Source organism: Artibeus jamaicensis, unplaced genomic scaffold, assembly GCF_021234435.1.
Source record: "Artibeus jamaicensis isolate MK-2021 breed Jamaican fruit bat unplaced genomic scaffold, CSHL_Jam_final contig_1255, whole genome shotgun sequence".
Lineage (NCBI taxonomy): Eukaryota > Metazoa > Chordata > Mammalia > Chiroptera > Phyllostomidae > Artibeus > Artibeus jamaicensis.
In genome coordinates, this window is record NW_026521245.1 from 83,090 (window position 1) to 106,389 (window position 23,300).

General features: G+C 50.4%; 4 gene segments (V, D, J or C); all 4 read right to left on the reverse strand.

Moving 5' to 3' along the window:
* Positions 1–2,458: 2,458 nt before the first annotated feature.
* On the reverse strand, positions 2,459–3,376 carry LOC128627642 (immunoglobulin lambda variable 5-52-like). The segment is given in 2 exon segments: positions 2,459–3,199; positions 3,276–3,376. Coding segments are annotated over 2 exon segments (426 nt in total).
* Positions 3,377–5,938: 2,562 nt separating this feature from the next.
* On the reverse strand, positions 5,939–6,486 carry LOC128627644 (probable non-functional immunoglobulin lambda variable 11-55). The segment is given in 2 exon segments: positions 5,939–6,282; positions 6,365–6,486. Coding segments are annotated over 2 exon segments (390 nt in total).
* A 94-nt stretch (positions 6,487–6,580) lies between these two features.
* On the reverse strand, positions 6,581–9,723 carry LOC128627645 (immunoglobulin lambda variable 1-40-like). The segment is given in 3 exon segments: positions 6,581–6,727; positions 9,087–9,505; positions 9,616–9,723. Coding segments are annotated over 3 exon segments (624 nt in total).
* A 6,269-nt stretch (positions 9,724–15,992) lies between these two features.
* Positions 15,993–16,658, reverse strand: LOC119034577 (immunoglobulin lambda variable 7-46-like). The segment is given in 2 exon segments: positions 15,993–16,465; positions 16,552–16,658. Coding segments are annotated over 2 exon segments (507 nt in total).
* Between the last annotated feature and the right edge of the window lie 6,642 nt (positions 16,659–23,300).

Consider the following 23,300-nt stretch of genomic DNA (forward strand, 5'->3'; position numbering starts at 1 on the left):
ATCCCAGATTGGACACCAGTCCCACTGATTGTGTCTGTTTGGCCCAGTGCCCCACCCACATTCAATCCCCAAACTACAGGTAATATCTCACGTATGTGCTGGTAGTCCACATAATTTTTCTTGCTTAGAAAATCTTCTGTGGCCAGGATGAAGTAGATACAGTACCGTAACTACACAATTGGCATATTTTTGGTTTTGGTTGTAATTAAGAAGAGATTTTAAAATCCTTCAAGTAAAAAATTATTTTTATCGCATCCCTGGAGCATCCAAGTGCATTTCCCAGAATGAAGAGTTCAGACCCCTCTTCTCCTTAGGACAGCCCCACAGCGTCCCCTGCAGGATCCTCGTTACAATCCTCCAATTATTTTACCCCACCCTGAGAAATGAAGGAGGAGACCCATGATTTGAACTGTTTTACTCATCACTCTGGATCTCAGTGGTTACAGGCCCTGGAATAGTTGTTCACAGAGGAAAGAGAAGAGACTGTTCTGTCTTTTCCAGGATGCACCTGTGGGATCCCTGCAAAATTGTGAGTTTCTGGAATCTTAGATTTCACAACAATGTCAAGTTATTTCAACAGACTACCTCTCTTGACTTGAGGGAGAGGTTAAAGCTTAAAACAAAAGGAGGTGGATCCTAAACGTGCACGCAGACCAGTGGCTCATAGAGGCTCAGAGTGGCCCCTGTGAGGGGCTGTGGACCCACCTGACAGGGAGTGTCACTCCCTGAACCCCACCCCTGTCTGTCTTCTAAGACTCTCTCCTTCCTTGGGCTTTGCCTATTGGTGCCAGTGATGGAGTCATGTTTTTTAAAGCACTGAATACCCTTCCAAGTGTGTATGTCACACAAAATGACGTCCAGTTAAAAGCCACTCTGAGGGTGGTGTTGGGGTTTTGGTCAAGATCTGCTACACCGGCTTCACCCTCAAATTCTCCAGGAATCCCCTGAGCTGTTCACTGCTCCAGCTGGGAGAACTGAGGCAGGCAAGACAGTGCTTTGTCAGTGTCTTTATAAATTTAAAACCCAAAAGGTGTTTCTAATCATATGGAGCAGTAAAGAGATCAAAACTGATCTTTATTTGGTATCTCCCAGTATTACTTAAGGGGGCAGGAATCCTGTGATACTGGACAAAAGCTCATCACCACACGATCCATGTCAATTGCTGCCATAAATAGGGTCCCCAGACAAGCAAGTAAAACTCAGCTGGTCCAAGCTTACCAAACTCAGAATCCAGATGGGTGGCCATCTTCATTTGGCCTCACCTCCAAATGCAAACTCCCCAGTGTCCTGTGGTGTCCCCCTCATCAGGCTTCATTGGGGACATTTACAACAGTGGGCTCGGCAGATGCACACACAGCCCTCCTGTGCTCTCCTGAGCCTTGTGATTATCAGATGTGGTTGCAGCCTGAGGCATCTGGATGGATTTGGGGTCCCAGTCCTAGAGAAGCACTGCACCCCACCCCCCAGAGGCCCTGTCTGTGATGATGAAGTGGGTGACAGGTGGTGCAGGGACACAGGACAGAGGACAGTCAGCAGCAGTTCAGGGAGACTCAGGGCTGGGACTCAAACCTGAGTCCATGGCACCTGGAGACTCGAGAGAGTGAGATCCCTGGGGTAGCCCAGATGGCATCATGGCCAGCTCAGGTCAGGCCACACTGAGAGGAATATTTGAGCCACCTACAGACAGTTGTTTTACACAAGTAGGATCTGAAGCCACAGAAAGAGCCACACCTGTCCTAGGGGATGGGAAGGAGGAACAGGGATGTGCTCCCAAGGGGCGATTTCCAGGAGCCCCTGAGCTGCTCACCTGTGCAGAGAGAAGGGTGAAGAGAGGAAGACTCCAGGCCAGGGAAAGATTGTCCCCAGTTTGAACTCCTGACCCACTACTGTGTGACATAACACCCCTATACATCTCCGGTCCTCATTCAGATGTTTTATCAGATGCATCTTCTCCAGTGTCCCCAAACTCTGCCTGTCTTCAGCCTCACGGACATCTGGGCATGACCCTTCTCATGGTGGGCAGAAGAGAAAGATCAAGATTACAGATGCTGCCTTAGTGGTGGAGAAGCATCCAGGAGGAAAGGGGGTGGAGAGATCGAGAAAGACAGAGAGAGAGGAAGATTGATGTGAGAAAGAAACATTGATTGGTTGCCTCATGTACAAACACTGAAAACCTAGTATGTCCCTTGAGCGGGAATCAAACCTACAAGCTTTCTGGTGCACAGGTTGATGCTCCCATCAACTGAGCCACCCACAGTGCCCTTTGCTCATATCCTGGTGCCCACGGAAAGGTCACACACAATCATATTTCAGTGAGGACGAGATCCTGTTGGCTCAGCATCCCAGAGCCAGAGAAACCTGCTTCCCCTGAGCCCCGGAAGGAGAGAACACTTTCCAGAAAGAGGCCACAATGAGCAGAGGCAGATGGCACTGCACTCACTTTTAGAACAGTTTCCTGGGAGGTGGGCCTGGGGCATACTGACCCCCTGAACCATCAGAAGTTCTCAGCCCACTCAGGCCTCTGATCCAGGCCTAGACCCTGGGCTGGGCACAGGAGGGTTCAACCACCTCCTTCCTTGTCTAACACGCCCCTGGAGGATTATGTAGCCCTGAGACCTGATTTAGGACTGTGTACACATGAGCAGGCTGAGAAGATAGTAACAAGAAAGAAACAAAATTTTTAACTACAGTGAATCAGAAAAAACATCACACACCCATGAGTCTTGGGAAAACAGTTGCTCACTGAAGAAGTGACAACAAATGACACCCTGAGTAGGACTTGGTCCCAGGCAGATCAGGAGTGACAGCCACAGACAGAAAGATCACAGGGAGGGTTTTAGTCTCACTTCCCCGTGACTCTGGAGCACAGTGTAAGTTTTACTGCTATCGTGCCACGTATTACAGTAATAGTCAGCCTCGTCCTCAGGCTGCAGGTCAGAGATGGTCAGGAGCCCAGCGTTGGCTGAGGTGTCTTTGGATCCAGAGAAGCGGCTGGGGACCCCGGAGCCCTGGTACTTGTTTGAGTCTGATTTGTACCTCAGGAGGTACCGGGGAGGGCTCCCTGGCTTCTGCTGGAACCAGCGTATGTCGTAGTCAGCAACACTGAAGCCACTGCTGAGGGTGCAGGTGAGTCTGGCTGTGGCTCCCAGAGATGCAGAGAGGGAGGGCGGCTGAGTCACCACAGGCTGGGACAGGGAACCTGCAAACACAGAGACATCAGTGGGAACAGAAGGGTCAGGGTGCAGGTGCTCTGTGTCCTTGAGGCCTGTCCCTACCTGTGCAGTGAGAGAGGAGCACGAGGAGGAGCACGGGGGTCCAGGCCATGGTGTGTAGAGCAGAGCTGGGTGCCAGGAGCTGGAGCTCTGTCTTCCCAGCTTCTTTTATCTTCCTCACTGGCCTTGAATGGGAGGGGCTACTCACACAAATTTGCTTCCCTTGCTGGAGAACCTGCACCACCCTGACATCCTGTCCCTGAAGTCTGAGTTTCTTTCTATAGACAGACTGGAGCCTTAGGGTGGGTCTCCGAGTTTCCTCATAGAAGGCACTTGGGAGGAAGCAGCCCCTGGGACTCTCACAGTCTCCTGATCACAGACTAGTGATCAGGAGACTGTGCCCAGCCCTGAGAACACAGCTGCTGAGTCCCCAACAGCAAACAGGCACCGTGGCCTCAGCCCTGGGGACTTGGGGAGATTGCACACCAGGCAGCACCCATGGGCCGAGGAAGGCCCACTGTGCCCCTGTTGTCCACCTTTCAACCTTCTGTCTGTGTGTGGAAATGCTGTCAGAGATGTGGGCCTGATGGCGGGGTCGCTGTCATTTTAGCAGAATCCGGGGGCCACAACCCCTGTGGTGTTCCCAGGTAGCTGATATTAATAAACAGCCCTCCCCGTGGAGTAAGTTCCTAGGCCACTGCGAGTAAGCAAGATGGACACGTGACCCGTGTCCAAGGCAGACCTGGAGGAGATGAGCATTCAGAGGACTCTGGGAGCAAAGCCGGAGGTGACACAGGGAGGAGACTATGCTGAGCTGGGTCTGAATGGCCAGTGAGGGTGCGGCTGGTGCCCAAACAAAGGGCCCAATATTCTGAGAAGATGTGAGGATTCTTAAGGGTTTAGCAGATTCTGCAGACACTCAGCAACATGAAACGGCATGTGTGTGTGGAACAGGTGACAGACCACACAGGCGCCCATGGCACTGGCCTGGTGGCATGGAGGCTGCTGGGCAGAGAACAGCAATGTAGGCAGATTGCAGAGAGCTGTCTCAGTCAGAGGGCAGGGACAGAGGTGTTTAGGGGACAACTGTAATGAGGTACGGTTTTCCTACAATCAACATCCTATAACTAAATATATTATGTGCTAACTCCTCACACGTGTGTATATCTGTGAATCCATCCCCACAATCAAGATAATAAATACATCTTCCCCCTCAAAGATGTCCACGTGCCCTCTTTGAAGTCTCTCCTTCCTGCCACCCCCTCCCCGATCTCTAACCAATCACCTGGTGTTCCTTTCATCGTTTGCATGTCCTAGCTTTGTATAGAAATGGAATCTTATTTTCCCTGTGTTTCTTGTTTCCCTCATTTAGCGTTCTTTGGGGTCTGGCATGATCTGTACGTACACAGATCGCTCCTTGCTGGAGAGCGTCCCACTGCACAGCTCCCGCAGTGTGCTGGTCCATCGCCGGCTGACAGGCATGTGGGTCGTGTCCGCCCTGGGACGATCGTGCATACAGTGTTGTTTACATTGTAAATCGGTCAGTCATCAACTTATACTTGTGTGTTGCGATGTAATTATCAATGATGTAAATGTTTAATATTAATGAATGAATATAAATTTGGTCACAAATCATGTACATTATGAATGAATAGAATCGCAGTGCATCTCTGTGGACATGTCCTTGCATGGATGTGCATTTTGTTTTTGTGGGTAAATACAATGGCTGGGTCACAGGGGAGATGTATGTTCAATCTCATGAGAAACTTCCAAGCTGATTTCCAAAGGGTCTTTTCGACTGCCCACTCCCCACCAGTGTTCAAGAGGTACGGGGCCACGCACCCTCCATGCTGGCATGGGGAGGCATTTTCGTTCGCCCACTCTGCTACATGTGTAGCAATATTCTTGCTTCAATTTCTATTTCCATATCGTGCAATGATGCCGAACATACTGCCAGGTCCTAATTTGCCATCATAGTGAGGTGTCCACCTCTATTTGATCCAATTGCCTTCTAATTTTGAATTGTAGGAGTTCTTTGTATATTACTAATAGAAGCCTCTATTATAGATGTGGTTTTGCATATGCATTTCCTCAGTTTATCGGCTATTGTCTTTTAATTAAGCTTGACTGAATGATGTCACTTTATCTTCCTTAAAAGCATTCACAGAACAGCATGTCTCACACACTGGCCCCCCGGCTGGTCCCTGGGGTGACCCCGCTGATCTGTGACCTGCTCTCTGTGCAGTAAGCACAGTCGGGAAGTTTCTCTCTGGTTAGCTTTCCCTTTCGACAAACAAGGCCAAGGTCGGGGGCTGTGACAATCATCTGGTCAGTCTCTGTCACACAGTCTCACACACTCGCACACTCACACCCACACACACACACTGACACAATGATCTTCCCTGAGACACCCTGTGGCACTGTGGATGGCCCCATCATGGATTTCACCTTCTGTTCCCCAGGCATTTTGCTACTGAAAATGTGTTGTCATTCTGCTTGTTTAGGACTGTCATTGTTTTATTATGTTGGTATACATTTTAGTTTGTTTAATGTTTAAGGGTGATTGTGACCATTTTATATAAAATGGGAAGGGGCTATAGTGTGGCCTCATTTAAACCAGACACCCCGGGGCTTAGGTCTTTTGTTATTATCAGTAATTTTTTTACCGCCTCTTGAATGTATCAGAAGCTGGACAGAATGAGGCCCTGGGTTTCTGTCACACTTCCTCATGTGTCTCTGTCACTGTGGAAAGTGCTGCTTTCATACACCTGACAGTAATAGTCGGCCTCGTCCTCAGGCTGCAGCCCCGAGATGACCAGATGTGCAGCGTTGGCTGAGGTGTCTTTGGACCCAGAGACCCGACTGGGGACCCCAGGTCCCAGCTGCTTGCTTGAGTCTGAGTAGTAGTACAGGAAAAACCTGGGAGCGCTCCCTGGCTTCTGCTGGTACCAGTAAATGCTTTTACCACCAACACTGAGGTCTCTGCTGAGGGTACAGGTGAGTCTGGCTGTGGCTCCAGGAGATGCAGACACAGAGGGCGGCTGAGTCAGCACAGGCTGGGACAGGGAACCTGCAGACACACAGACACGTGGGAGTGAACAGAAGGGTCAGGGTGCAGTCCTTCTGGGTTGGTCTCTGAGGCCCGTCCCTACCTGTGCAGTGAGAGAGGAGCGCAAGGAGCAGAGGGGTCCAGGCCATGGTGAGCACAGGCTGTTCTCAGGCCACAGAGCTGGGGCTGGACTGCCCAGGCCTCTCTTATCCCCTCCCTGATCACAGACAAGGGGCTGCCTATGTAAATGTGTCCCCACCCAGAGCTTATCCCCCAGGGGTACTGACAAGGTCTGTGGCCCTTGCCCTCACAGCCAGGCTCATGTGCTGGTTTCCCTGTGGGTGGGTCGGGGGGAAGCATCTGCTGGAACCACACTCAGGCCCACGTGCAGGGGACTCACATGCCCACAGAGGACGCACCTGCCCAGTCCTCCCAGGAAGTAAACAGCCAGCCAGCCCAGCTGATCCTGTAAGAGCAGACAGGGCACAGTCTCACAGCGACCCCTGCTGGTTTTTTTAAACCACTCCAACTCCTCACTTTCCCCTGCTTACTTGACTCCCCTCTTTCTAATACAGGAGAGTAACCCCTACAGGGACAACACGGGGCGCTTTTGGTATGAGCATCACGAATTTGAGCCTCCTCCATGGGTGGTGGGCCAGGGCAAGCATCACAGAATCCTGCTGAGGAGAGTGTGGGGACCACTGTGGGGCAGAGAACACAGGGCCTGGATCTGAGAGCAAAGTGGACCTGTCCCCATGCAGGGCCCTGAGGAGGGAACTTGCTCTGGGTGCTGAGTGTGAACAGGAGCTCACCAGGGGCACAGAGACCTTCACAGAGGAGGACATAGAAGGAACAGAACACTGGCCCTTGCAGAGCAGGGTGGGGGGGAGTCCGCACCCCCATGGAGCTGATCTGAATGGAGCAACTAAACAACAGGGGGTTTGGGGAGAGGGCAGGGCCTGGGCGTCCTTGGGAATCACTGTGGGGCCTGCCTGCAACTTTGACCCACATGCTGGGACATTTTAAATTGCACTTGAACCTGTCCTCAGAGCTGCATTCATTATAATCATCCTCATGCCTTAGGGATTCAGCACTGCTGGAAGTCCTAGGGCAGAGCTTGAGACAGGAATCAGCAAGGGCACATTCAGGGGCAGCTGGCAGGAGATGACAGCAGAAGGAACAAGCACAGCGTGGGTGGGTGCTGTGCTGAATGGGACTCAGAGAGGAGAACAGCCTGACCCCACAGTATGGGTTACAACTCTGATGTATTAGAGAAATTGCAACACAGTTCTTAAGGTCAAAGTTAGTCATGTTCTTACAGTCCCTCAGGAAGTTACCCCAACTCATCTGTCATTTCCCAGGCTGGCCAGGGGCTCTCAGACCAGACAACCTTTTATTCAGTGAATCCCCACAGACACCCTCACAGTTGAGCAAACATCCTAAATCTGCCCGCTGCTGCAGGGTCCCAGGCTGACCGTGCTTGTTATGAGAGCAAGTCTCTGACGCCCTATAGAACCTAGTCCTGTGCCCCGTCATCACAATCACCCACTGAGGCAGGTCTGACGTTCCCAGGGACACGTATTCTCAGGAGGAGGAACGTCCGCGTGTTCTGAACTGGGCAGCCCACCCTGCCTTTGTCTGTGACATGGGGACTGACAGTGTGTTTCAGGATGAGCAATAAATTTGCCAGTGGCTTCTCTGTGCAAGTGAACCCAGAAAAGACACCAGACCTCCTGCTACCTGTCACCTCGGAACCCAGGGAGCAGAGACAGAGATTGAATCTCTATTGGGCTTTATTCAGACGGCCAGTGATCTGAGGAGAGGGCGGGTTGGCACCCTTAAAGAACCTTCTCACATTTCCTTTCCAGGACAACGTTTTTATAACAGGGAATAAACAAGGTATGAGGAGGGGTTTTGAAATTCAAGGAGCATTGGGTGAGAGAAACTGCAACATTCCTGTCCTGGGCAGTTAGCTGTTCCCTGGGACTAGTGGTCCTCTGTCTCTCTCTGGAACACAATGGCCCGGATGCCTCCCCTTGCCCCCAGGCGGTGGTCGGCCGCAGTGCCCCAGGAGGTCAATTTCTCCCAGGAGCCAGGATGGGCCTTCTCTGTAGTTTCTGAAACAAAAGCTTTAACATATGCATTACTTATTAGGCTTATAACTGTTTATGTTAAACTAAAATTTTCCAAGTTTTCAGTCACCTATCACAAGTACTCAAAGGTGGATGCTCACATCTTTTAAAGGAAGCAGTAATTACATGTCATATTACAGAGATTGGCTGTGGGTGGTGGAGAGTGGATGACACACCTGGGAGTTGAGAGTAGGAAACACTTAAGAAGTGAACTTATGAAGTGAACTTACGCTCATCTAATGAAGTTAACTACCCTCCCTAGAGACAGAGCCCTGGGGAACGGAACTCCAGCAGGAACTTGTCCTTTTTCCTGAAAATTAAAGTGGAGATGGAGTTGAGTCCCACAGAGCCAGAGGGAGAGAGGAGGGGGGAGGGAGCAGAAGAGGGGAGGGACAGTGTGCAGGGCCTGGGTCCCTTCACCTGTGCTGGCTGCTCCAGGGACAGAGGAAACCGGGTCTATGACCAGGGTGCTGTTGACATATCACTGTGGACATGTCATTAGCAACACAATATTGACACTTTAAGGTGTAAGGTTTGCAAGTCAACATGACTATCTTTTTTCACTTGTCCTTTTTTTATCCTTGCCTGAGGACATGCTTATTAACTTTACAGGGAGAGGAAGCAAGGGGGAGAGAGAGAGGCACCAATGGGAGAGAGAAACAATGGCCTGTTGCCTCCTGCACCTGTCCTGACCAGGGATCGAACTGATGACCTAGGCATGTGCCTTGAATGGGAACACAAACCCCAACCCCAGGGGACAGCAGGTTTTTGTCTCACTTCCCCATGGCCCTGCAGCACTGTGAGAGCACTGATACTGCTGTCCCATGCTGAGCAGTAATAATCGGCCTCGTCCTCAGCCTGGAGCCCAGTGATGGTCAGGGTGCCGATGCTGCCAGACTTGGATCCAGAGAACCGGTCGGGGATCCCCGAGGGTCTGCTGCTGGTATCATAGATCACGGTTTTAGGGGGTTTTTCTGGGACCTGTTGGTGCCAGAACACATAGTAAACACCCCCGATGTTGGAGCTGCTTCCAGTGCAGGAGATGGTGATGGTCTCTCCTGGGTTCCCAGACACTGAGGTCGGCTGAGTCAGCACAGCCTGGGCCCAGGACCCTGCAGGAGGGAGACACAGACATGGTGATTCTGGGTAGAGACACAGGAGCAGAAAGAAGACCCCCAAGTGTCCTTTCCAGGGCTCTTCCCCTGTCCCCTTATCCAGTCACCTGTGCAGTGAGCCAGGAGGGTGAGCAGGAGAGGGGACCAGACCATGGTGGAGACCATCCCTGAGCCCTGCCTTCTATGACCCCACAGCTGAAGCAGAGCCTCCCCAAACCTCACCCTTCCCCTCTTCATACTCTGGGAGAGGGAGGGCCCACTCATGCAAATAAGTTCCTCCCAATTTCTGATCCTTCATTGGGCCCTCTAGCAGGTACCTGTGCCTGGGGATTTCAGGGAGGATAGGGGTGATTCTGGTTGTGGGCCAGGGCGTGGCAAGGTCATAGCCGTGTGCCCTGAGCAGAGGGCACAAGGCAGTGCCAAGTCACAGGTTCCAGCCCTGATTACCCCAGACCTTCAGAAACAGCCCCTGAGTGCCCCCTGGTGCCCAGACATAGACACACTATCGTGTGACATGCTGGCTGAGGCCCATCACAGACAGATTTTGCCTCCCCACAGCCCTGTTCCCTGACCTGCTCCCTTAAGGGCGGTCCCGGTGCCCCCTTATGGGGGCGTCCCCGTCACTACAGGACACTTTCATGTCCTATTCAGACTCCTCAGGGTGAGTCACTCCATGTGTCCCTCGGCTGCTACATGGTCAGCATTACTCTGCTGCTTTCACTCACGTCATCTTCCCTGTAGTGGGATCAGGCCCAGTGACTGTTCCATGGCAATGTAAAACCTATTTTCAGGACACTTTTATTTTTTACTGTGATTCCTCTCTTGTTAGAAATGAATCACTATTTCTCCAAGGCACAAAATGTATACATTCTTTCAATTCTTTCCTTTTTTTCAGCAGACAATAAGTATGTTTTTATGCATATAATTTTGGCCAAGCTTTACCTATTCTCTGGTGTGTGGGGCTTTGCCAGCAGAGCCCTCCTATCCACTGTGGATGAGAATAAGTCTACCAGACATCACCTGCTTGGGAAGGAATGGTGGCCCATCTCTGAAAGGAGAAGGACCAGGAGCCTGTTCCCCAATGAGCTTTTATTGGGTTTATTTGCACAGAAATACAGGGTATCTAGGTAAAGCTCATCATTCATTGTCAGGCAGTAATGATCAAACAATAGATAACAGTCAAAGAACTATGAGGAGATAGCTAATGGGCCATAAAACTTTGGAGAATCTCCTTCTACACTTGGACCCTTATGATTTAAAAAGAGGGTATTAGCAAAGCAGGTTTCATAGCATTTTATGCATTCTTCCTTAGGCCTGACCTCCCTGGGGAACCCACCCTTTGGAGCACAGGGCCACACCCATCTCTGGCATTGTTTCAGGCTTCAGTCGGGTAGGGGAACTAAGACAGCCAAGAGACTAGAGACTTCTTGTAGACAGAAAAATGACTCAGGCTATGTCAGAGCCAAGGGGTGAGGGTCCATCACCATCTTTTTCTCTACCCCCAAGCCCTTCCCTGAGGGCCCCTTCCTGACCATGCCTGTCTTAGGTCTTCCCTCTTTTAAGGAATCTTACCCATCATTGGCTAACCAGTCATCCCCCCAGGGCCAGGAGGGTGAGGTGAAAGGGGGCAGGGGCGATGCCCCTGCCAGGGAGATAAGCTTTGTCTCCTTAATGGTCCCACCATGACAAAAGCTTATGGGACATAAGCTTATGGTCCCAAAATCCTTTACTCAGCCTTAGTCATGAGGGATTACAGCTTGTGAAATCAGGCAGGGCCCTTTCCAAAAACCTGGTATCTTCATTATGTTATAAATTGAATAAGTAATGAACTCTGGTCCCAGGTATATTTGAATTAGAGCTGGATATCAATTATTTTAGTCAGGCTCACACTGATCCCATTTCCCTTGTTGGCCTTTTCCTAACCTGGTACTGGCAGGACCAGCCCCACAGTGCCCACTGCTGGTCTCTGATCTAGGGCCCGACAGCCCCTGGACCACACCCCGCACTCCTGCAGGGCAATCTGACTTGGCACTGGGGCCCTTGGGGTGTGACTGCCAGGAATAGAAGGATGAGTGGGTTTCTCCATGGGTTGGGAACTAAGACATTATTGTCTCCTGATAACCAATGACTTCCGGGCGGCTACATGCAGGACGCATTCACCGTGTTTCTGTTGCCAGATATTTCCAGTTCTCTTGACATGTCCTCTTGCTCCTTCTGCTTGTGTGATGCCATTTCACATATAAGAACTTCTTAATCCAAGTTCAAGGCTCAAAACCTACACTGCACTTTGCTGGTTCACACTGACAGAAAGTCTATGGGATTTACACTAATTCGATGACATTGTGTTGTTGGTGTGTGTTGGAGACACTGCTGTTTGAGTCCCAGCCCTAGTGCCCAGGTACTGTAGGCTTGTGTCCCTCTTGGTCACTACAATCAACACTGTCAGAGAGAAAGTGTCCTCCTGCTCTCCACTCCAGCCCGTCATGTCCCTTTCAGTGCTATTCTGATACTTCTTTCTTTCCTCTTTTGCCTATATTATATATTCATGATGCTTTTCCCTGTACCCTTTTTCAGTCTAATCTTAAAATTATGTTCATTCTAAAGATTGAAATCAACACCTTTACTATAAACATCTCTTTTGTGATTATAGCTTCTCCTTTTCAATGTAATGGCCTCATTCCACACTGAGTCATAATCAACTTGTGTGAAAATTCCTTCAATGTTGACCTTGAAGAAAAACCAGAGCTTTCTTGAAATTTCCTTGTGTTTTAGAAAATTGATGGAACTTAGGGTTGCCTCATAGGCTTTAGATGCCAATAAACTGATTTATTTTTAAAAACCTTTAAACAATTAAGATTTGTGTTATTAAACTGGGTACTGGTAAAAGGTATGAGCTTGCCACTCAGGGCCTTAAAGGGACAGTGTCCCTCCTGTGCCTGAGAAACCAGAAGTTACTGAAGGATGTGACCTCAGGAGAAAGTGGATGCTCTGCTGTGTGCAGATGTCAGAGCTCAAGGACTCATCAGCACATCCTGGGCCAGACTCAGGGCACAGATATGGGACTGGGCTGTGGGGTCCTGAAACACCTGGCTCTCACAAGCAGGGATTGTCTCTGCCATTCCCAGTCAGCATGAGAGTGGAGGTATTGTAGCTTCTGGTGACAAAGAAATGTTCTTTTCATTGGACGAGCAGGAAGAACAGGAGTGATTTTTGTGGCATTCCTAAAGGTGGAGTGAGTCAGAAGCATCAGTCCCTGTAGCTTCAATAGCACAGGGACAGAGAATCCAAATCTCAGCTGGTGCTGCCCACAGGCAGGAGCAGATGTGTGGCGATTTTAATGAGGGAAATGGAGAACAGATGTTCTCACACTTTCCATGGACTGCCTGTTCCTCGGTCACTGGGTTGTATTCAGCTCCTTTGACCATGACCACCAGCCTGGTTCCTTGTCAGGCTGCAGCCCTGTGTGGTCATGGAGGGTGTGTGCACTGACCTGACTCTAGAGAATCAGGCTGAAACTGGAGAGGGTTTGCAATGCGTCCGAGGTCATGCACTTAGGGGCTCTGTCTGGGGGTCTGGGCCCGTGTCAGAGACGCCCACAGTGACTCTGCTGCCCCCCTGGTGAGAGCTTCCACAGGACGTTCCTGGTTGGAGTCTCCTGGTGCACACCCTGGGGAGGCTGTGCTCCCTGATATTACAACGTCCACCTGTGAACTTGTGTTGGTTAAAAGCTACAATGGGATATGAGGAGAACGTAAGACACACTCCAGCTCTTGTGGACTCAGGAAACACCCCTCACGTCAATTCTTATGGATTCTTGGAGATACGAGCTGTAGAAATTTCACACCCAGGGACCCAGTTTGCCCACCTTCCTGGAGCAGGCTCACAGTTTTCCCAGCAACACTGGGGTCTGTTCTTCATCCTCTCATGTCCCATATAGGAGTTTCATGTCCTCAGGCCCTCAGTCTACACGCCTCTTCTTGCCTGACACCCTTCTCCCTGACATCACAACTCACGTACCTGCGTAAGTGCCAGAACAGCTCTGGCCTGGATTCCTCCCAGACCTGCATCTTCACACAGCACCTGCAGTGCCTTGTCTCAGGGACTCAGGGTGCCTCAGGTCCTGGAAGGAATGGGACGGCTCTGCTATGACCCCTAGATTTGATTCCTTAACCTCAGACCAACTTCTTATGCTGCCCCAGGCCTCCTTTCATTCCCACCTTCTGCCACAGGCTGGGCCATCCAAGCAAATATGTGTCCATCCAGGGACTGCCCAGCCCCTCCCTGAGTCCTCCTATGAGTCCAGAGCTCAGGTCACACCAAAGACTGAAGGGGGTGGAGGTTGGCTTCACCCCTTGGGAGAGCCCTGGGACAAAGCACCTGCTGAGACCACACAAAGGTTCCTCCTCAGGGGACTCTGCCAGGCCACAGAGGACACAGATGCTGAGTCTCCAGCAGTGAGCACAGAGCTCAGCCTGCAAACCCAGGCCCCAATGAGTGAACAGTCCTCCTTGATCAGCTGGGGACCACAGCAAAGTCCCACAGCGCCCCCTGGTGTTTACAGGACACACATCTCTATGTTTCCGAAAGGCTGTGGAGCCCAGCTGGTCCCTGCAGCTCAGCAGGTCACTGAATGTACCCCCATGACTATGGTGGGACTCCCCAATACTGTGATTTTAAATGACTGTGTAAAGTCAGAGCACAGTCCCTAATTCCAGGATGAAGGCCCCGCCTATGCCTCATTCCTGACTGCTGAGATACACATGCCTCTCAAACCCTTAAGACACTGTCATTCTCAATGCTTTGCACACAGTATGTTCCCCAGTCCCCACACCTCCCTGTCCCACTCCAGGTGGTTACGGGTTCTTTCCCCTCTACACTCTCCAGGACCACTCAGGTTCCCGTGTCTGCTGCTAGAATTGGTCCTCACTTTGTTGTATTCTTTGCATAATTACCAGTTATGTTTCACATATACACATCTGGTGAGGCCCCTCTCTGAAAATAAATCTCTCATACATACTGTCTCTATAATAATTAAGCAGAAATCTTTAGTGTCTCATTCAAGGTATTTGGGTCAAGTCAGCACAGGGTCCCATCTCCTCCCTCCCATCTCCCGTCTGTAGCCTGTGAACGAGCACACGTGGACCCTGGAGGCTAAACTGAAACTTACCTCTGGACCCTTTTGGGATAAATACTTGTCCGACCCTCCCAACCCCCAGGTTCTAGCACTGTCCTTACAGGAGACACGAGCAACCCTTCACCCTACTGCACATCCAGAAACAGTGTCAACTTAGACCTACTGGGGGATGACTCTCTGCCGTCCAGCAAGGCAGGAGCACTGCTGAAAGAGCTCACAGCAGGGCACCCCTGCATCTGCTGGTGTCACCGCTGGTTCTGTTTAGACCCTGTACCTTCTGATGTAAGTCCCAGGGGGATGTGTTCTAGGAATCTGATTGGCCTGTTTTCCTGAGGGAGGCAGGATTGCAAGATGCTGTGCTTGAGAAGAACCACAGGCTCAGCTGGTAGAGCTGGTCTTAAGCTGCAAGAATGCTCACTGTTCTCCTCTTCCACTTCCCATTCTGGATGTCCCGCCCCTTTGATTAGCATCTGGTCCAGATTTCTCCCTGGTAACAGGTACCAGGAATCAGTTCCGTGTGCCCATGTGCTCCAAACCCATGTCCTTCTCAAGATGTGGGCTACTTTTTATTATATTATGTTTCACTCAAGCATTTCTCTTCATATATAGTGGCTGCATAATATCACTAATGTTCCCCTCAAATTAAAAGCCAATGTGAGAGACTACAAACATTTATTTGGGATGAAGGATAATTGCAGGAGTAGGACATAGTTTCATGCCAAAAGCCACACTGTGTCCAATTATAAGATGAAGGCAGTTAAACCACTGCCTTTACCCCAAACTGCCTTCACCCCATATGGGGAGAGAACAATTACATAAATAGAAGAAACATGTTTCTGTGAAATTATTTTAATGAGCCTTCAAAGAAATTTCTACAGTGAAAATAAGTGAAGTTGTTCTTTAAATAAACACAGTGGAGCCAGTTCTAAAGAACGTCTTGAATGGTGAGCCCTGTAGTCAGTCTGTCTGCTCCCCCCATAGCTGTGCAAACAGTTGTCTGGAACAGGCAGCGGCTTTGACCCAGAACAGAGTCTAGGCATTCCTGCCCTCTAGCACCACAGAGGCTGGAGAAGGAAGATGGGCAAGGACACTCCTCTGGGACAGCGGTTCCAGCTCCATTTTCCAGTGTCTCTGCTTCCTCTGCTTCTTCACACCAGATTATGGAGTGTGTCTTGGTTGTTAAATGCCGGCCAACACACCTTCACACCTGACTGTGTCTGTGTGTGTGTCCTCATGGGAGTAACTTTCCCTTTGCCATCATGTCCACTACCTGTGAAACTGATGATGACATTTGCTTCTGTTTTAAAGAGGACTTTGTCTTCCTGAAAAGGTGGGTCAAAACATGTCACGACTTAGAAATACGGATCAGTTTGCACCCCCTGGGGCTGTGGAGAGCAAACCTTCTGACCCCACACTCGCTAGACCAGCCTCTGTGAGCAGGAGATGGGGGATGGGAGGAGCAGAGGGTGGCTGAGCCCTGGGTTTTTGTCTCACTTCCCCCCTGCAAGTGTCACTGTGGTGATGGTTGCTGTACCACACAGCACAGTAGTACTCCGCCTCATCCTCAGGCTGGGCCCCCGACAGGGTCAGGGCAGCTTTGCCCCCGACAATGGAGCCTGAGAACCGGGCAGGGGTCCAGGAGTGTTTACTGTTTGTATTATAAATCAGCGTCACTGGGACTTGGTCAGACTTCTGCTGGATCCAGTCTGGATAGTGACTGCTGGTGACAGCTCCAGTGCTGGAGGCACAGGTGAGAGTGACTGTCCCTCCTGGGGACACAGTCAGGGAGGGCTCCTGAGTCACCACAGCCTGAGACCTTGACCCTGAAATAAAAACAGTCACATGTCAGGAATGAAGAGTAAAGGCAGAGGGGTCCCTGCAAAGGCTGGTCTCTGAAGCATCCACAGACCTGGGCAGAGGGTGAGGAGGGGGAGCAGGAGGAGAGGAGTCCAGGCCATGGTGGACACTTTCCAAATCCCCTGGCCTCAGGCTGGGACTGCTCTCTGGGTGGCCCTTTATCTCCTCCACTGCTCCCTGGGTGAGGGGAGTGTTTGGTGGGGCATTATGCAAATATGATCACGCAACACCATCCAACTCTGAGTCCTCAGGACAGTTCTCAGCTTTCCTGAGAGCAGAATGCAGTGGTTGTGTGAGCTTTCAGTCTGTCCCTTGAGGGGAAGCACCTGCTGTCAGTGAGGTCTAACTCAGGGCACGAATGTGAGCACAGGGCCCTTTCCATTAGAGCCATTTGAGTTGGTTTCAGCCTTGCACCTCTGAGAAGACCCACAGCGCCCCCTAGTGTCGTCCTCTGGGGAACATTCATAGTATTGAGAACTGTTAAAGTAATGGTGGTGAAAGTGGAAGGGAGGAGGGAGGGGAGGGAGGGAGGGAGGAAGGAAGGAAGGAAGGAAGGAAGGAAGGAAGGAAGGAAGGAAGGAAGGAAGGAAGGAAGGAAGGAAGGAAGGAAGGAAGGAAGGAAGGAAGGAAGGAAGGAAGGAAGGAAGGAAGGAAGGAAGGAAGGAAGGAAGGAGGGAAGGAGGGAAGGAGGGAGGGAAGGAGGAAGGAGGGAAGGAGGGAAGGAAGGAAGGAAGGAAGGAAGGAAGGAAGGAAGGAAGGAAGGAAGGAAGGAAGGAAGGAGGAGGGAGGGAAACAGAAAAAGAAAAAGAGAGAGAGGCAATAGAGGGAAGGAAGGAAGGATGAATTCAAGAAGAGAAAAAAAGTTGTCATAGTCCTGATTCGCTGCCAAAAGTATCCTTTTTCAATTTCCTTTTATGTGCCTCTCAGTTCTACAATATAATGTCCATTTGGTTTTCTGATGATTCCTATTTAAATTCAGTTTTTCTCTTTTCCCATTTGTCTTGAGAACGCTCATTGTTGCTCATCTCATGGGTTTAGGATCATTGCCAAAATAATATCTGTCACAGTTCTCCTCATCTGAATCAAGTCAGTATGAGTATCAATAGATTTTTCATTCAAACTGTGACCTTTCTGTTTGCTTTTTAAAATATATAATGATGTGTTTTTACTGGAATCTGGACATTTGGAGACCACAGGAGGATCCCCTGGGTCCCGTTTTCTCTTCCTTTAATCAGCCCGCCCTCCCGTGGGGCTGAGCAGAAGGTCAGGAGGGTGTGTGTTCCGCTCCCACTGACCCGGACAAAGGTGGAGCCCTGACTCCACTGCTCTGTGCTCTGACACCTTGTGGGGACCCTGGGGAAGTGTCTGTCACAAGCTGGTTCCCTTCAAGTGGGGTGTGAGACAAGTGCCCTGCTCTGGCACTGCTGGCCTCAGGGAGGGAAGCACAGGGCTGAGTCAAGGTGCTGGGCTCACTGGGGGTGGGCACTCAGCTCCCCACTGGGACCTTTTGTCCTCACTGACACCAGGGAGCAAGGGGGCAACTGTGGATCTACTCCCCTGCCTCCCGCCCCTTCTTCAGTGCTGGTAACACAGGGGAGTCAAGGCTCCTCTCACACTCATCCCACGGTCACCAGCAGGGGGCACAAAGCTGCAGACTAGCATTGCCTTGCACCCCGTCATTCAGTCATTGCTGAGGGCCCTGGGTTGAATGGAGATCAGCTTCCCCCTGGGCCACCAGAATCACAGATGGGAGGCGGGTGTTCACTTTCAACTGTTATTTCTGGTTCTCTGAACAGAGAACACTTGGCCTCATGATATATTTTGGAAACCATTCCTTCCTCCCCCTTTTAATAAAAAAAATTGCTACAGAATAGTTATTTCCTCATTGTTGATAAAATTAAGCAAAAAAGTAACCTGACTTTGGAGGTGTAAAACTATACTGATGAGGCACTTAAATAATGTAATTACACACCCGGGATTCAACAGAACCGATTTCTCATTTCCTTGGGCAGCAACCACAGTGAACAAAGAAGCAACATTTTGAATAGGTGTGGTTTCACATTCAATGTTAGTATCATTGTGAGTGGAAAATAAACTGCATTTTTATCTTTTGAAGAAAATTATTTCTTGATTTTAGTACAGATCATGTATTTTGAAATAAAAATACTAGAAGCTGGCCGAATCCCATTTCGACTGTTGCACTGACTTTACCACAAGTGCGGCACTGACAGCGAACGCGCTGTCTCCCACCAGCCCCTGGTCTTCAGGCGCTTTCCTGGGAGCAGCAGGTTCTGGGGAAACAGGTCACAGCAGCTGCACTTCTGCCTCCCTTGTCATTCTAACAAGCCTCTCTAAGGAGTGTTTTTGAAGCTGGTCACATGGTAATTCTGTTTGTGTCAGGAAAAACAGAAAGACAGGGGTTTTTTGACGCCATAAAGAGAGACCCAGGTAAGAACAGGAGGTCTCCTAATCATTAGTACAAGTGGCAGCAGAAGTGAAACTTGAGCTGGTGTTCATCACACTCAGGGACAGGGCAGTGATGGGTCACTGGGGAGAGCTGGGCAGATGTTCCCCTCCCTTCCCCAGGTAATGGGAGCCTTTGGTGGCTTTAGGTTGTACTGAGTCCTGTGACAGTGATAATCAGACTCCTGATTAAGCTGGAGCCCAGAGGTGGGCAGGAAGGTCTTGAGCACCAAGAAGGAGCCAGAGAAGAAGCTGAACCCCTGAGGGTCGACGACCTCTGTCCTGGTTCACAAGGTCAGAGACCTGTCTGGGAGCCCCGAGGACCAGTAGGTTCACTACTCCCTGTGCAGGAGAAGGGGTGGTGTACCTGGGCTCATCAAGAGCTTCCCAGCGGTAGTGACCCAGGAACACCCTAGACATGTCCTGCTCCTGCTGGCCCACAACCAGCCCACACCCTGGAGTTTTTGAAATCTTCAGTTTCTTCTGAGAGGAGAGGGGACACAGTCAGAGCATGTGGGCTCAGGAAACCCACTCACAATGACCCCATGATCCTGAGTGGTGGCAGCTGTGAGAGCCTCTCATCCATGCACCCACTTCCCCCACGTGACCTGCAGCAGGATCAGCATTTTCCCAGATGCTGTGGAGCCTCCCCCACCACCTTGTGACCCGAAGAGATATGTAGGCTCAAGACCCATATTTCCTCTGTGAGCTTCTTTTCTACCCGAACTTGACAACTAAAGACTCAGGTCCCCAGCAAGGTTACAGGGTAGCTCTACCTCTGGATTTCTCCTGGGCCTGAGTCTTCACTCACCTCTGAGTTTCAGGCCCTGAGACATGGTACTCCTTGGCCTGCCCAGTGCTCAGGGGCAGGGATGGGAATGGGACAGTCTCTGCTCTGAGCCCAAACAGCACACAGTCCGTGCAGTGAGCGTCTGTCCCCGTGCTGGGATGGTCCTGGGCTCAGACCAAGGGGAAAGGCAGGAAGGGCTGTTACCTTATCTCAAGGGAAAGAGGGAAGTTCCACAGGCTCTGGTTTTAGTGCGCATGGCAGCACTGCTGTGTCATAAATGTTTTGTTTTTGGTTTGGTTTCTGCTTCCTGAGACTTTAGAAACATAGGAGAAAAAAGTGAGTAACTCATGATGGATCAAAAGTACTTTAAAGTACATTTTACCTATTTACAAGTTATTTGAATATGTTCTATTGTCGTAAATCAAACCATGGGAAGGTTTTGTCCCACTTCCCCATGTGTGTGAGTCACTGTGAGGAGCACGACTGTGCCAGTTCCCACAGTAATAGTCGGCCTCGTCCTGAGGCTGCAGCCCAGAGATGGTCAGGAGCCCTGCATTGGCTGAGGCGTCTTTGGATCCAGCGAATCAACTGGGGGCCCCGGAGCCCTGGTGCTTGTCTGAGTCTGATTTATACCGCAGGAGGAACTTGGGAGGGCTCCCTGGCTTCTGCTGGTATGAGTGTATGGTGTAGCTGCCAACACTGATGCCACTTCTATGTGTGCAGGTGAGTCTGCTGTTTCTCCCCAAGATACAGAGAGGGAGGGCGGCTGAGTCAGCACAGGGTGGGAGAGGGAGCCTGCAGAAAGGGACATTCATAGGTGCTGGGGAAGATGCCAGGGTAAAGTTTATCAAGATACTGAGCAAGCTGGGAGTGATATTGCAGATTCCCAGCAAGTCAAATTCTGTCCCTACCTGTGCAGTGAGAGAGGAGCACGAGGAGGAGAGGGGTCCAGGCCATGGTGCTCACAGCCCCTGAGCCCACAGTGGGGCTGGGCTGCCCAGGCCTCCTTTTCTCCCCACCCTCTGCCAGGGGAGGGGCTGTCCATGCAAATGTGTGTCCTTCCAGGGGCTGCCCAGCCCCTCCCTGAGCCCTGGTGCTGGAGCTCAGCTCACACTCAAGAGTGAAAGGAATGAAGACTGATTTCACACTGTGAAAGATCCCTTAGACGAAGCAACTGCTGAGACAACTCAAATGTCTCTGTTCAGAGGACTCTGACGGGACATAGAAGACATAGCTGTTTAGTAAGCACCAGGGAACACATCCTGGGTCTCCCAACAACCCTGCACCACCCCCACCCAGCTCCTTTGCCTGAATGGTCCTCACTGAGCAGCTGTGTGGGGACCCCAGGGAAGTCCCACAGCGCCCCCTGCTGGTCACAGAGCACACTCCTCCCCACAGACCCAGAGCCCTGGGAGTCCTGCTGGTTTCTGTGGCTCCCCAGGTCTCTGTCTCTATTCACACATCCGTGGTCTAATTTTCAAAATAGAACAACCTCATGATCCAGTTCTTCCAACTCTGGGTATTTATCTGCAGAAAAGAAAAACACTATTTTGAAAAGATATATGCAACCCCAATATTCATGGCAGCATTATTACATTAACTAAGATATAAAAGCCATCAAAGTACCCTTAAGTAGGTGAATGGGTAAGTAGTGTTATTCATGAGGAATATAAAATGCTATGTAAGATTATACACTGAATAACGTCCACCCATGAAAAGGAATGGAATCTTGTCATTGCAACGACATGGACGGACCTTCAGGACATGATGCTACAAAAAATGAATTAGGAAGAAAAAAAGCAACAATCTCACCTGTGTGTGAAATCTGAGGAAACAAAGCAAAAAACTAGACTAAGAAATAAGTTAAACTGTCACAGTTACAGAGTCGAGGTTGGCGGCTGCCAGAGGCTGGGCACAGGTGTGGGGGAGACGGGGGAAGAAGGGCAAGGGTTCAAACTTGCAGTGATACAATAAATGAGTCACGGGGTTACAATTCACCACATGGTGACTGACGCATGCACTGAGCAGCAGTTCCCTCGGCATCATGGATGAGACATGGGACAAATTCACACGGACTACTGAGTCCCGTGGAGGAAAAGGGCCGGCACGGCTACTCCCTCAAGCGGGGAGAGCCCCAGAATGGCCTCGCCACCCTCTCAAGGGGAGAGTGGCTTGGAGGGGCTTCAGCAACTCTCTCAAGGGAGAGCACACTGACCCTTGCCTAGTCAGGCTTTTATTGGGATTTTTGCACAGGAGTTCAGGTACAACTTATTAATCACTTTAAGGTGGAAAACAGTATATAGTATACAAAGAACCATTAGAGCCTCTTCTAAATCAGGGTATGTCAGCTAAAAGGCTACAGAACTTTGGTGACATAAACTCTTTTTCTGCTCGGGCCCTTATCAGATGATAAGATCTAACTAAAAGCGTTCTAAACAAAGCAGGTCTGACAGTGTTTAACTTATTCCTTCTCAGGCCTAATTACCCAGGAAGCCCGCCATTCCCAGCACAAGGCTGTACCACCCTCTGTCATTGTATCCAGGCTCAAGTCAGGCAGAGGAGGCAGATAACCAAGGAATTATCAGAGACTTCTCACAGACAGACTGAGGACTCAGGCTTCATCAAACCTGGGGGGTGAGGGTCCATCGCCCCTTTACTCCATAGCCCCCCAAGTCCTTCCCTGGGGCCTCCACGTGATCATGCCTGTCTCAGGTGGTTCCCCCCTTGGGGAATCTTACCCATCACTGGCTAACTGATCAAGCATTGGGGGCACGTTATGGAAAAAGCAGCAGAAGCTGAGCTCCTGCCAGGGAGATAAGCTTGGTCTCCTTAGTGGCTTATGGTCCGAAGGTGTCTCACTCAGCCTGAGCCACGGTGGGTTTCAGCTCCTGAAACCAGGCAGGTGGTTTCCAACAGGTAGCAGCAGTTAATAAACATATTTGAAAGTCACAGTACCAAGAGAGCATATCTTAATATTACCATCATAAGAAGAAAAAAACCACAACCAACTATATGGTAAAGAATATTAACTAGAGTTACTCTAGTGATCATTTCTCAATGTTTGCAAATAGTGAATCATTGTATTGAAAACCTGAAAATAATATATAAATTATATCTCAATAAAAAATCATACCTCAATAAAACTTAAGAAAATGTTGGGTCACATTTGATTTCTCAGTCACTCAGAAAACCGTATCTCGCCACAGCCAGCTGTCCAGCCCTGCCTTTCTGTCTCCGTGCCCTCCTTGGCCTTGACCAGACCTGACCTGCAGTGAGGGAAGCTCCCAGAGTGTGTAAGTAAGCGTGGGGTGGAGAGAGGTGGGCAAGGGTTCCACAGCAGACCAGGATGGTGTTCACCTTCCTCCTCCATGGGCCAAGGGCCAGCTCCAGAATCATGGGCAGCAACTGCAAAAGCAGTGCTTTTCTTTCCACCAATGGAGAGCATGTCTTTTAAGGAACAACAACCACTCAGACCCGCTCACATCTGGAGGAAGCATATCCATCAGGTGCTCGTTGCCAAGTACGCCCCCAACAGGTTCTACATCGCC